Source organism: Falco naumanni, chromosome 7 (assembly GCF_017639655.2).
Source record: "Falco naumanni isolate bFalNau1 chromosome 7, bFalNau1.pat, whole genome shotgun sequence".
Classification (NCBI taxonomy): domain Eukaryota; kingdom Metazoa; phylum Chordata; class Aves; order Falconiformes; family Falconidae; genus Falco; species Falco naumanni.
This window is the reverse complement of record NC_054060.1, coordinates 52,382,937-52,395,804: the sequence shown is the minus strand read 5'-3', so window position 1 is coordinate 52,395,804 and position 12,868 is coordinate 52,382,937. Positions and strand designations below refer to the sequence as shown.

General features: G+C 50.6%; 1 protein-coding gene across 6 annotated transcripts in view; it reads right to left on the bottom strand.

Moving 5' to 3' along the window:
- The window catches only part of ACTN1 (actinin alpha 1), a 90,868-nt gene extending 78,419 nt beyond the window's left edge, over positions 1 to 12,449 (bottom strand). For 3 of the 6 annotated variants that reach the window (XM_040600727.1, XM_040600731.1, XM_040600730.1), the window contains exon 1: positions 12,166 to 12,448. In XM_040600727.1, the coding sequence (XP_040456661.1) occupies positions 12,166 to 12,270 (105 nt within the window). In that variant the 5' untranslated portion in view covers positions 12,271 to 12,448. Of the gene's footprint in view, positions 1 to 12,165 lie in introns of all 6 variants that reach the window. The other 3 variants (XM_040600728.1, XM_040600732.1, XM_040600729.1) reach the window with 2 other exon arrangements.
- Between the last annotated feature and the right edge of the window lie 419 nt (positions 12,450 to 12,868).

The following is a 12,868-nucleotide window of genomic DNA, read 5'->3' as shown; positions in this document are numbered from 1 at the left end:
GGTTTTGGGGTTTTTTGGGTGGTGGTGGTATTGTTTGGTTATTTGTTTCATTGTTTTGTTTGTTGGTTTTTTTTTAAAAACCAACCAAACAACAAAAAACCAACTCATCCTTAGACTGAAAAGACACTTTGTATTTCTGACCCCATCACAGGCCAAATACTGCAAATGAATACCCTTCCTCAGCCGGCAAGTACAGCCTGACGGCCACCCGGCCGGCTGACGGCTTGGCAGCTAGGTATTTTACCACTGCAGGGCCTGTGCTTGCTGCAGTTGTGTGTACTCACCCACCCTCGCCCCCTTTCATCCAGCAGGACTCTCCACTTTAAAGCTGCCCACACTTGTTCCTCTCCATGGTCCTCCTCCTCCCCAAGAGGGAAGAGCGAGTCACAAGCTTCATCTCAGGAACTAAAAATGAGGAAGCAGAACAAAGGCTGGAGACAAGCACGCTGGTACTGCCCTCCTGTCAGGATATGAAGGGGAGGGCAGGAGAATCCTTCAGGAAAGCCAGCTCATTGCTCGCAAAAGAAGTGGCTGAAGAATGCAGCAGACAGATGTGTCTGCTTGGAAACCCAAAGTCCTGCAGAATGAAACTGCAGGACCAGAAGCTGAAGTCTCTTGGCTTTGCCTACAAAGGTAGTAATTTGGCGGGTGGGTGGAGAGCACAGACACTGTGCGTAGGGATAACAGGGTCCTCTGACAGCAAGAGGAGACATTGAGTCTGCTGCAACATAAGATATTTTCTGCCATGTAACAAACTAAATGTTAAGTACTACTACATCACACCTTCAATACAACCAGCTGCCCTGCAAGTTCCACTCAACACCAGTGTGCTCTGTGACACAGCTTGCAAAGGGAAGGCCTCCTTTCTGATAAACGAGCACCAGGAGATCACCATGAGCTGGGCACACTGGCTTACCTCCATGGAGCTCCTGAGCTGCTCCCTGCTGTGGGAAGCCCACGTGGCACCAGCCGGGGCTTTGGCACCAGCCTGAGCTTGGCACAAGAGGCAGCAGAGGCAGCGTGGCCTGTGCCAGGCTTGCCCTGTGTCCCCTGCACCCACCCCGGGGCCATCAGCAGTAATTACCTCTCACAGGACTGCAGGCAAAAGTTGTTCCAAGCTCTGCAAACGCAGAGGATATTACGCTTCAAGTGTTTTAGTTACTGTAAGCAGTTCACTAATTACAGTAGTAATGATTGGATTATGGCCAGTTAACAGCTTTAAAGAAACAAGCCATTACAGGAGGGGGAGGGAAATACTCGTTTGGGTCTAGGATGGAAACAGCTTTCAGTGGTCCACCCTGCAGGAGGCTGTCAGCAGCTGGCTGGGTCAGAACATTTGCAACAGGCTGCCACAGCAAGAAGCAGTGTAATGTGTCACTAAATAATAGGCTGGCACATGAAAATTATCAGTGTTGGAGGAAGTGTGCTTGCAGGAACAAAGGTCCCTGTTCATACGCTGGCCCTGTCAGCTCCAACACCTCTGCATGAGTGTTGCAGAAGACATGATGCAGACAGGTGTATGCATGCTAAGTTACTGACACAGTATCATGCTTGTGATGCTTTGTTTCAGCATGCAAGGAGTTGTGACTACAGGCATTTTAGAAACTCTTTCACAGCGACCTGCTAGCTCCAACCAACTGCCAAATGCAAACACCCACAGTATCAGGAGCCAAAGGCACTCACCAGAAAGAGCAGCTAGAAATTTCTTTTTACTAGCAATTGTGGCCAGCACTGGAAGGGCCACAGTATCTGGCATTAACCTCTTAGTCCCTTCAGTTGCATAAAGTCCATACAAGGAACATGCAGTGAGGCTCCCTGCACACCTGACACTCACCCATCTCCTTGTTCTTCCACAGCATCTGACTGAAGAGCAGTCTTTGCAGAAAAGCAGCCGGACCAATCGATCCCTGCAAGAAGTCCTACACCAATGCACAGAGACTGCAACAAGGACTGCCAGCTCTGGAAGATGAAGGTTTTTTTGCGACCATGCCTCTTCCATGGAGGGCAAGAGGTCCCAGGTGCACAGCTTCCACCCTTGAAGGGCACCCTCCTCCCTGAGGCACCTTCCATAAAAGAGGAAAGGAATATTCTATTTTACAGAAGAAATCCCCAGTGTGTTGAAACCACAAGGAGAGGAACAATACTCATTCCTAGACGACTACCCCGCTGGTGCTGCTAGCAGTACGTCCCTGTGGGTTGGGTAGCTCTGCCTAACCAAGGAAAACCAATCCCTTGGACCCTCACCACTCACCCTACGAAATGCAGGTCTCTACACCCCATGCCAGCCCTCACCCACAACAGCCACCCCTTGGTGGTGGCACCCCACCATCATGACCCCTGCACAAGCCTTTCACTGACTCCCATCACCCCCTCCTCAGCAGTATCTTGCTCTGCTTGGTCTCCTTGTTCTCTCCCTTCAGAGGTCTTCAGCTGAGGACTGGCAGAAACAGAGTTTGGTATCGCTGGCTGGAGGGTGAGGATTTCTGGCAGGAGAAAACCAGTGGAGCTGGGCATCTTGCCCAGAGTGAGTTCACACTTGGCTCACCACAGCTGGAAATAGTCTCATCCCTGGCCAGAGCTCCCCAACGGCCCAACAAAACCCTCGGGAAAAGGCAAGTTTCCACGCGTTAGCCATTTTGAAACAGACTGGTTCATATTCATGAATGTACTCCCCCGCTGCCCCCACCCAGCTTCTCTGCACAGCACAGCCGCCTGCAAGTGCCATGGCGAAAAGGTGCTGGATGAGCAAGCACTGACGAAGCACAAAGCCTTGCTTTGTGCACGGAGCCAGGTGTGGCCAAGACCGATGCTTCCTCTGAAGATGCTCATCCTGTACATCAACACCATGAGCAGAGCTAGAGGGAAGGCAGAGGCTTGAACAAATGTATCTCCGCACTCCTCTTCCCACCACACCCTTGCATACTGGTCTCCCCTCCCTCATTGGTGGGAGATCTCCACATCTCCCAAACTAGATAAGACATGTAGGAAACTCACCTGGGAGCATAAATATGCTTAAAAAGCTGGAACTGCTTTTGGCTGCAATCAAAGTTTTCCCTAGGAAATTAAGTATTTTGTGTTGTGATAAACCCTGGTAAAGATGTGTTCTAAACAGCTTTAACAAAAGTGTCCTTTCTTTGGCATTGTTTAGCAGTTAAGAAATTAACTTGTGCTTTTTTCTTCCCGCTTGTGGAGCCACGTTTTAAAGTTTTCTTGGGGATAATGCATTAAGGTAACAGAATTAACATCACCTACTGAAGGGCAGATTTAAATAAACTGAGGGGGAATCACAGTTAAGTAAGTACACTGGGTAGCAAGAGAAACTCTGCCTGCTATAGAGCCAATGAATCTGGCCAGAAAACAGGACTCTGAGATGTACACTTCACTTTCCATGATGAAGAAAAGAATACTCAGCTGGGATGCAGAGACCATACATGGTTCTCTCACTCTCTCTCATCTCTCAGAGGCCTTTACAGGCTAGCTCCTGGAGTGAAGATATAACAGCACAACTTCCATTTACAGCAGCAGTAAAGTTCAAGTGTTTAGCATCGTATGCTGCAGCAAGGAATAGCGAGTGCCCTGGCTGCTTGATCCAAAGGCCATAGAAAGTCCTTCCTCCACTGCCAACTGGCCTTGGTTCAGCACCTCTGCAGGACAGGAGAGTTGTCCTCAGTGTTGCAAAAGGAAGCACAAGTATCCTACATGTAACTTCTCCAGCCATGCAGCACTCTGCTCGTGGAAGGAGCAGGGTGAACAGGCTGCCCATCCACACTGTGCTGTGTGGCACAGAGATGCAAGACTTCACAAGGGTTCCTCTGAAAACGAGGGACATGCATAGGATGCACAAGCAGAGCCCACCTGTGCTATCCTGAAAGGCACACTGCATCGCAGTAATGCATGGTCACTGCAAAGTCAAGCACGTGGCCAAAGAAGCAACCAGCTGATACAGCAAGTCATCCCTGACTTCCCATTGACCACATAAACCATCTAAGAGGATGTGGAAAAAGCTGCTGTTTAAGAAGTCTTCCCTGCAGCCTCACCTGTCTATCAACTATCCACACTGGTGTGTTCCTGTAATATTGCCCAGAAGCCCTGGATTGCTGGCATTCAGAGACCTACTTGAAACCACTCCAATCTGAGTGATATATGGAGACTCACATCAGTGGTGTCCACTGTAGTGAGTGTTAATAGCCAAGACACGGCCTTTTCACCTGACAACACTTCCCTTCTTGGCTCCAATACAATGGAAAGGCCAGTTTTGCTATCATTTCCCACGCTACAGGGATGAATACATTTCCAGGAGGTTTTCAGTTTACATAGATAGAGTGACAAATCAATGATTTATCTGGATGAGACCCCACAATCCCCTTTGTTTATCCATGCATACCCCAGGCCTGTCAATGGGAACTGTTTCAGCGCACTAGAGCATGGAGAAGGTCTCTGCAGAGTCTTGTTCGCGTTGTAGTGCTTCAAAGCAGCAACAGATTTGGAAGAAGAGAGGACAACTGCAGGTAAAAGCTTGAAGTCAGTCAGCTGCATACAAGGGTTGGCTTGCAAAGGCCTGACCCAGCCCTTACCAATAGGATGCACATTGTTGCCAGCAGAGCAGGAAAGACAACAACAGGAAAACAACATGGGGGAAAAATGGTTCTGCTTTACTGCCTAATAGGGAGCCAAGAGGTTAAACTGGCACCAGGCCACACCACAAACATCCTATGACCAAGTTCTACTCTCAGGCAGTGGAGAGACAAGAGCAGCAAAGGCAACAGTGGGAGGGGAACAGGAAGGAAGGTTTTTGGTTTTTTTTTTGCTAATCATATTAATGTTAGTGGGTTTGCTCACTTAAGCATCTTTTGGGTTGGCCCAAGGGAATCCCCAGTTCTGTCTTGGTGATCAGGGTGACTACTGAGAGTCTGTATGTCAGTCTCACACACCAGGTGGCTCTACAGACTTCAACAAAGCAGACTTTTCTGGCATGACTAGCATCAGCAGAAGGTCCTGCTGCTGACCAGCCTATCTTGGCACTCTACACCAATTCATCTCAATAGGTCCAAGCTCTGTGTAACATGTTTCAGGCCCAAACCCAAGTTAATGCATATCTTACATCCCTATGAAGAAAAAGGTGACCGCCTTTCTTCCTAAGGTCATGGTTTTCCCTACCTAGCACTTGCCATGCATACTACACATATCTTTCCCCCTACACACACAGTTCACCTATGGCTTTGAGGGGATGAGAGGGTTTTACATTGCTATACAAGATCTGTAGTAGTCATGCTAAGCACGTTCCACATGGTAACCATCATGTTTCCAATAGTCACACATGGCAGGAAATCAGTTCTATGCTCTTTATAAAAGAAGAGTAAACTCTGTTGCATCCCATCCTCCTCAAACACCGTACAGAACACCTCTAAAAATCACAGCAACACATCCAGCAAGCTCCTGGGGCAGATGCAACACATTAAAGTGAGACCAGTCCACTATATGTGTTGCATTTTAGCAGCTTCACAACGTTTCCCCAGACAAATCTCCAGCCTCTTTTCTACAGTGACTGCTTTCTGCACCTCATCGTCAGAAGGAGCACAGCCATCCTCTGCTAGTGTAAGTGCACCCCAGATAACAGTCTGAGTGTCGGGCACAACAGTGATAATCCACAGGCAGCTGGAAAATGCTCTCAGTCCTTCCCCAGCACAGCCGTGCAAGTTTTCACCATCTCTGTCACTGCTGCTTGTGCCAGCCTTAAGAACTCCAAGCCAAAGTCTTAAGTGGATTCCAGTGAGGTGGCACAGAAAAGGTGACACAGGCTCACAACCTGGCCAGAAATGCCAACTGAACCCTGCTCCTCCTCCAGTTAAAAAACTGCATGAGAACTGCACCTCTCACACAGCACACATGGGAAGAGCAAGGTGCCTGCAGCAGGAGCAGCTGGGGAGCATATTGCTACCATTCATGGTGGTCACCTCAGTGCTGGGAAGAGCAGGTACCATTCATTCACTGAGTCTCCACTGTAACACACGCTGCTTCTCAAAATGCAGTCCCGGTGTTCACAAACACTTTTACTTAACAGGTTTACCGGTCCACATTCTCACAGCTACCATCCAGTTACACTTGAATTTCATAGCCAGACAACAGCACCTCATACAAAAGCACCCACTTCCTTCTAAGGGGACAAGTTCTCACCAGACAGCCAAGAAAACTGAAGTTTCCAATCAGTTTCTGCTTAAAAATGCCCTATGTGGCATGCCAGATGCCCCAAGCTACACCACCAAGCACTGCAAGCGGCCAGGGAGGAAAACAATGTTATCCTCTCTAGCCTTCGCACTTATGCACAGCAAAAAAACGTCATTACCAAATCACACACAGAAGAATTTAAACTGGTTGCCTGAAGCAGTCAGCAAGAAATTCCCCAGACAGACACACTTTACATCACTGGGCTGGTAGCCGGATGCCTTTGAGGTGTTCCACCCTTCCCTAGAACATTAGGAGAAGGAACAGTTCAATGCAGTTTGGCAAGTATCATGTTCTTATAATTTGAACCTTGGGATCCATTACCGAGCCCCCCAAAGTACGCGTGGTCTCCTTTTTAACCCATGTCTGCTTTCTCCTTACTTTCCCCCCCCCGCTTAAATAGGATGCTAAATAGGTGGGTAAGTCACTGCAAAGTGCACATGCCTCATTCATCATGCATCAAGAGGTTACAATGAATAATAATGTTGTCATTAAAAAAACCACAACTGCACATCCTGACGAAACCTGACCACAGAAAATATGAGGCAGCTCCCACACTCAAGACAAGTAACTGATCTACAAAGCCAGATATTTCCAGAGCCCCCTACAGCAACTTCTGAGTCTAGTGTTTTGAAGAGCAAGTATCTGGCAACAAGCTACCTATGTTAAACAACAAAAGCTTGATCTGGAAGAGATATCTGGTGACCTATATTGCCTGCCTGTTTGACTATAAAAGAGCAGCTGAGCAAGCAGCCTTACAAATTTCAGCATTCTGCTTCTGTATGATACTGGTTGGTGCAAAATAAGGCACAGAAGATCCTCACATGCATCAGGGCCACCTTTCCGGCAGCACACCCACATTGCAAAGACCACACAAGCACCATCCCTCACTATGGCCCATGGAGTACTACACAGCATCACTCACAGCAGGAGCAAAGGGACTCAGTGCTGTACATTCACTAATGACACACTTTTATTTGCCTCATGGCTGAATCTGTAATGGTACTGAAAGAAATTTTAGCAAACTACAGACTAGGTGCAGTATCACACCTCTTGTGGATCCACAGCAACTATGACAAATGTAGTTTTCTGGAAATCTAGAAACCCTTCTCAAAACAGACCCTGTCTGGACAAGAGTACACTCAGTCCAAGGGCAAAGGAAGCTGTGATTGTGACTTTTACATTTTGGTGGCGATAGTAGTCACACTTATGCCACCTGATCTGAGCATGCTACCCCGCAGGCTTGGAGGTGGGGTGTTTCCATGAGGGACCTGGGCTCTGTTAAACAGGTACTTTCTATCACTAACAACCCTACCTCAAACAGAGAGGTAATTAGCACAGCAAAATTCAAATCCTAACAAGAGCAGTAAGACCTGTTGGATGCAGACACAGCAGGGCCATGAGACCCATGGCTTTTTAGGTTATGCAGTCGGCCCCGTATTTATGTGTATCTTTACACACAGTGCATGGCATAGTGTCAAAAGGGGTCCTGGGAGACGGCCATTTCTAACAGGCAACTTCTTGCAAGTCTGTGAATAACTGTGCTTAGTAAGTACTTCTTTAGGGCAGAAAAGACGCTCCCAAAGTCAGTACTATCACTGCTTCAGCAGCACTGTAAACCTAAGCGATGCAGCTCTCTCAGCCAGAGGTATTATTTACTGTCACATTGCCACAGAAATGCCAATCTGGTGAGGCACAGCAGCACTGGATAAAGACAAGGCACATTTATTTCAGCAAATTTTTTTGTTTGGTTGGTTGGGGTTTTTTGTTAAGGAAAAGCATTACTATCGTTCCTTACAGCATTTAAGTTGTATATGGTTGTCTTCTACATGCTGCAAATGAACCCGTCTTCCTACTCATTGTCAAGACAGCAGCTGCCAGGTCATTACAGCTGGGACAAGTTGCTTCAGGCCAGATTTTAAAATAAACCCTGAACAAGGTGCACCTTGACCAACCAGTTGACGAGAGTGGCCAACAGGAGGCATGCAGGGCCTGAGGGCCTCTCTCCACCAACACCCCAAAGCAGTGCCAACTTCACCCCAGTGTCATTCCTGACCTCCCTGGGACACTCAGGAGGCAGTGGCAGGAGGTTGTCCTTATCTCCAATGTCCTTCACCTCACCCGCAAAGATGACCCAGGCATGCTGAGCACCAAATGGCTCACCCGATCCCTCAAGGCCAAATCCTTCACCAAAGCTTCAGCAAAGCTCCTTCACCAAAAGCCCTCAGACTGACTCAGGAGAAGTCTGAACCCTGCAGAGCAAGATGGAGAAATGTCCTTGTGGGCATGAGCGACAATCTCTTGGCCAGTAAACACCAACATACGTACATTTTACACAGCAAGGTTCCTACCCCAACAGCTAGGTGAGACTGTTGTGATGCCTTTCAGCGAGTTTTTTGTAACACGGGAACAGCAGGATCAATTCCGTTATGCCTTGGCTGGTGCTACTTTGAGGCCTGTCTCCAGACAGGAAAGAAGAGAGATGGGAGAGGAAAGAAAAGGCTATTAGAAGAAACTACTGAAATGAGTTCAACAGTGCAAAGGGGAAAATATTTTAATTCCCAGAAGAGACCCCCTGCTCCCGAACAAAAGGCTGTGCAGAGGCTTATATCAAGTGAGAAGTAGCTGAATTTGTTCCGCACATTGTATTTTTTGCCGCTTACGAATAGCGACGCTGCAACGAGCTCTTTAAAACCTCTTTTGATAGACATGAAAAATAGGCTTCGCGTGGAAAGCTGCTTTCCTCCCAGGAACTGTCACTTTATCCCTACATTGTAAAACAGTAACTTCCCAGGAAGGGGCAGGTGGGAAGAGGCACGAGACCAGTGTCTCTTCTCTGTATCATGTTCAGGGGGCCAAGCTGCACACTGCAAACATGAAATTCACTCTGCAGCTCACCTATTTACCCATCTCAAAGCAGCTCACAAGATCATCTCTCAAACACCATTCCAGCCAGCTAAGGCTGTCATATCTGTCTCTCAGGACACAGAAAATCTGTGAACCAGCATCTCCTGAAAATTCAGCAAACTTGTCCTTACAGCGTGCCTCTTGAGGCTGTCACAAAAAAAAAAAAAAAAAAAAAAAGTCACAGATCTTCCTGCTTCCGATGGATGCCCTGCCGAGTCCATGCAGCTGGGAGAAGGGGAGGTAGATTCAATTCATCTTTGAGTAACATCTCTAGACTGTTTGCTTCCCAAGTTTCAATTAGTCCCAGCTGCACAAAGCTGCACAGGACAGCACTGTGGCACAGCTCTCCCCAGCCCACAGGGCTTTACTAAGCTGAGACACAAGGGGCTGGGTGGGAAACAGCCAGCAAGACACAGTCTCTTCTCACACAGATACTTGGTCCCTGGATTACCAGCCATGCTACCACTTCAGATATGCCATCTCCTCTCCCATAGAGGCCCTGAGCACAGAAGTTGCAAGTCTGCCTCACCAGCTGTCCTCAGTGCCATAAATAATAACAGCAGCAACGATTTGGTAGTACTTACATCAGATTTAGTACTATCTGATTTAGTACTTAGATTTCCTCTATCAGAATTTCTCTAGCTATTCCTTAGGTGAAGGAAAACCTAAACCACATGAATCAACCAGGAAACACTAAGCTTGAAGAGAGCTTCCAGGAATACTTGGGAGGCACAAATCTCTCCTGTTCAACTCAGTAAGTATCAACTAACATGTACAGTAATGAACATTTAACTTCAATTACTGCAGTGATTTCATTTCACAAGAAAGAAGGGGTGACAGTTTTGCTACACTACACATCCCAGGCTTATGCTTGGTGGATACTGTCATCTCGTCACCTCTGAAGGTATCAAGCCTCAAGACCCTGACAGGGCTTTCGGTCACATTCAGACCCTGGGGAAGGGAACAAAACTGTCCCTCAGTATCTGCACAGCCTACACAGGCTGGGGTCCAGTCATCTATCCCTTTGAGGGTGCACAAGCCTGACTGGCTGCAACTGGGAGCCATCATTCCCAGACTTGATCTTCCTACCTACAGACACCAGAGGGGTGGGTCACGATAAAACCATGAACTTGCACTCACGGCAGAAGGGAACAGCTTCAAGGGAACAGCTTCAACTGTCCGTCGGCAGGAAGAAAAGCAATCAAGCAACCCCACCACCAGCGAAGGGCACCTAACCATCTAGAGCCCTGCTGTTCAGCAAGCTGGAGAATGACACTCAGCACATCAAATTCAACTGATAGCAGCTGACCATCAGAAGAAATTGGCTTGGGTTATTTTGGAACAGATATGTTAATTCCTTAAAACTCCCTCTTGGCTTCTCCCCTACTCTGCCCAAGTAACCAAGTTAACAGAGTAGCTCTCTGTCCCCCTCTTGTGATAAGATCAAGAGGACTTATCTCCTAGAAGGAGACAATATTAAAAGAGCATGGCCTTTACTGCACGTACCACAACCTGGGCTTTAGGACTCCTTTTAAAGCCAAAGGTTCAGCTCCAGCTTCTGACAACCGAGTCAGTGTGCCACTACATATAAAATATTTTGCCTCACCCTGCACTGTGAAAGGCAAAAAACTCCCCATGTCATGACAATCATTTTCCCTCACAGCCTGTGAGCAACACTGCCCATCTCGGTCTGGGCCCTGCTGGCCGTTTCTAGATGTATTTACCTCATATAGGTATAGGACTGGAGATACAGATCACAGCTAGGCAGTTCTTTTGAAAAGGAAGAAACTTTCCCCCTCAAAGGAGCAGAGCCTGGTCTTCCTATAAGCCACCCAGGACTCACACCCCAGACCACAGTTACATTCCCCTCCTTCTCCTTTGTTGAAATGTAACAAACATAACTCACACCCCATCAACCCTTTCTCCACTACATGCCCTTGTTTGTGTGCTTTAATTCTCATGCTGTCTACTCTCACCACCCAGGTCCCTCCAAGCAGCTTTATAGCTACCACCTTCCATTAACTCATCAGGCTCCAGAGTTCAGTGGTGCCACCTCAGACGCTATGAACAGGAGAACCTGGAAACCCCCCATCCGGAAGCAGAGGGGCTGAAGAAGAAGAGTCCTCTCACTGCCGTGCCCTCCTTCCCACTTGCTCCCAGATCCTTACAAGAAGCCACATCACATACATTAATAGATCACCTACACATAAATAAGCGATACCCTCCCCTCGGGCAGGGAAGGGCTGGGGGTTCCCCTGCCTGCTCGCAGCTGGGGCTGAGCAAGGCGCGACCCCAACGCCAGCCCAGGGTGAGCAAGTGCGAGCCGGGAAGCGCGGAGGGACCCCGCTGCACCCCGGGGTGTCCCTGCCATGGCAGCGCGAGCCCTGCTCCGAATTCTGCTGTATTGTTGCCTGATGAAGTGACTAAAACGGAAATGTTTCGGGGATTAGGATTCCTGAGTGATCTAATACAGGATGCTTTTGGTTTAAAGGAGGAGGGGAAAAAAAAACATAACTAGAGAGCGGCGCGGCTGGAGCTCCTCTTGAGCTCAGCCCCCCCCCCCCCCCCGCCACCCTTTCGGTTTAAAAAAAGGGCCGAATGTTACCATTTTTGGACATGAGCTCCGCGCAAGCCCTGCCCTAAACCACACCATTCAAACCAGAAGCCAGTTACGGTCCCGCTGCCGGGCCGCCGGGGCGGGGGCAGCGGGGGGGCCACGGGGGCGGCGGGCGTGGGGTGAGCTGCCCGCCGCGCTCCTCCCGGGCGCACCTGCGGGCCGGGCCCGCCTTAGCGGGCCGAGTACCGGTGACAGGGCGGACATCTGTTGCTGCGGGGGAACCGCCGCGGCACCTCCCTCGCTCCCTCCTTCCCCGCCATCACCTGCCCGCTCCATCCGCCCCCGCCGCCTCGCCACGCCGCGCAGCGCCAGCCCCCGGCCAGGCGCGCACCGGCCCGCCGCGGCCGCTGGGGGTGGCGGGCACGGGTCCCGGTGGCCCCGCGGTGTGCCGGGAGGGGAGAGGACAGAGGCGCGCCCACCTTCCTCTGCTGCTTCTCCCAGGCTGGGTCGAGGAGCAGGTCCCGGTCCCAGTCCTCCTCCGGCTGCATGTAGTCGTTGGTCTGCTGCGGGTCGTAGTGATCCATGGCTGCTGCTGCTCCTGCTCCTCCTCCTACTGCTGCTGCTGCTGCTGCTAATGCTGCGGCCCGTGCCCGCCCCGGTAAGCTGCCCGCTGTGCCCGGCCCCGCGGCCGCTCAGCCCGAGCAGGCGGCGGCGGCGCCCGCTCTCACCTCTCCACCTCAGCCGCGCGCAGCACCGCGGGTGCGGGACGCCCCGCCCCGCCCCCGCCCCGCCCCCACCCGGCTCATTGGCTAGGGCCCGCGGCCGAGCTGCATTTCCCAGCGACAGCCTCTCGCTCATTGCGCTTCTCGTGCGCCCGTCACGGTGCCCGGCCGCCGCCATAGGCGGGCTGCTGCTGCTCCGCCCCCAGCCCCGCCCACACCTCTCCCGCGGCGGCGGCCGAGGGCGGGCGAGCCGGGGCGGCCCGGGGCGATGCGGGGAGGCTCGGTGCCGCTGTCGGGGCATTTTCCGCTCCGCGGCGGTACGGGGCGCGGAAGCCCGTACCGAGAGCAGGCCCCTCGCAGATCCGCCCTGGCGGGTGGTGCGGCGGAGCGGTGCGGGGGGCGGCTGAGCAGCGCGGGTCAGAGCAGCATTTTGTCCCCGGGAGGCGGCTTTGGTGCGGCA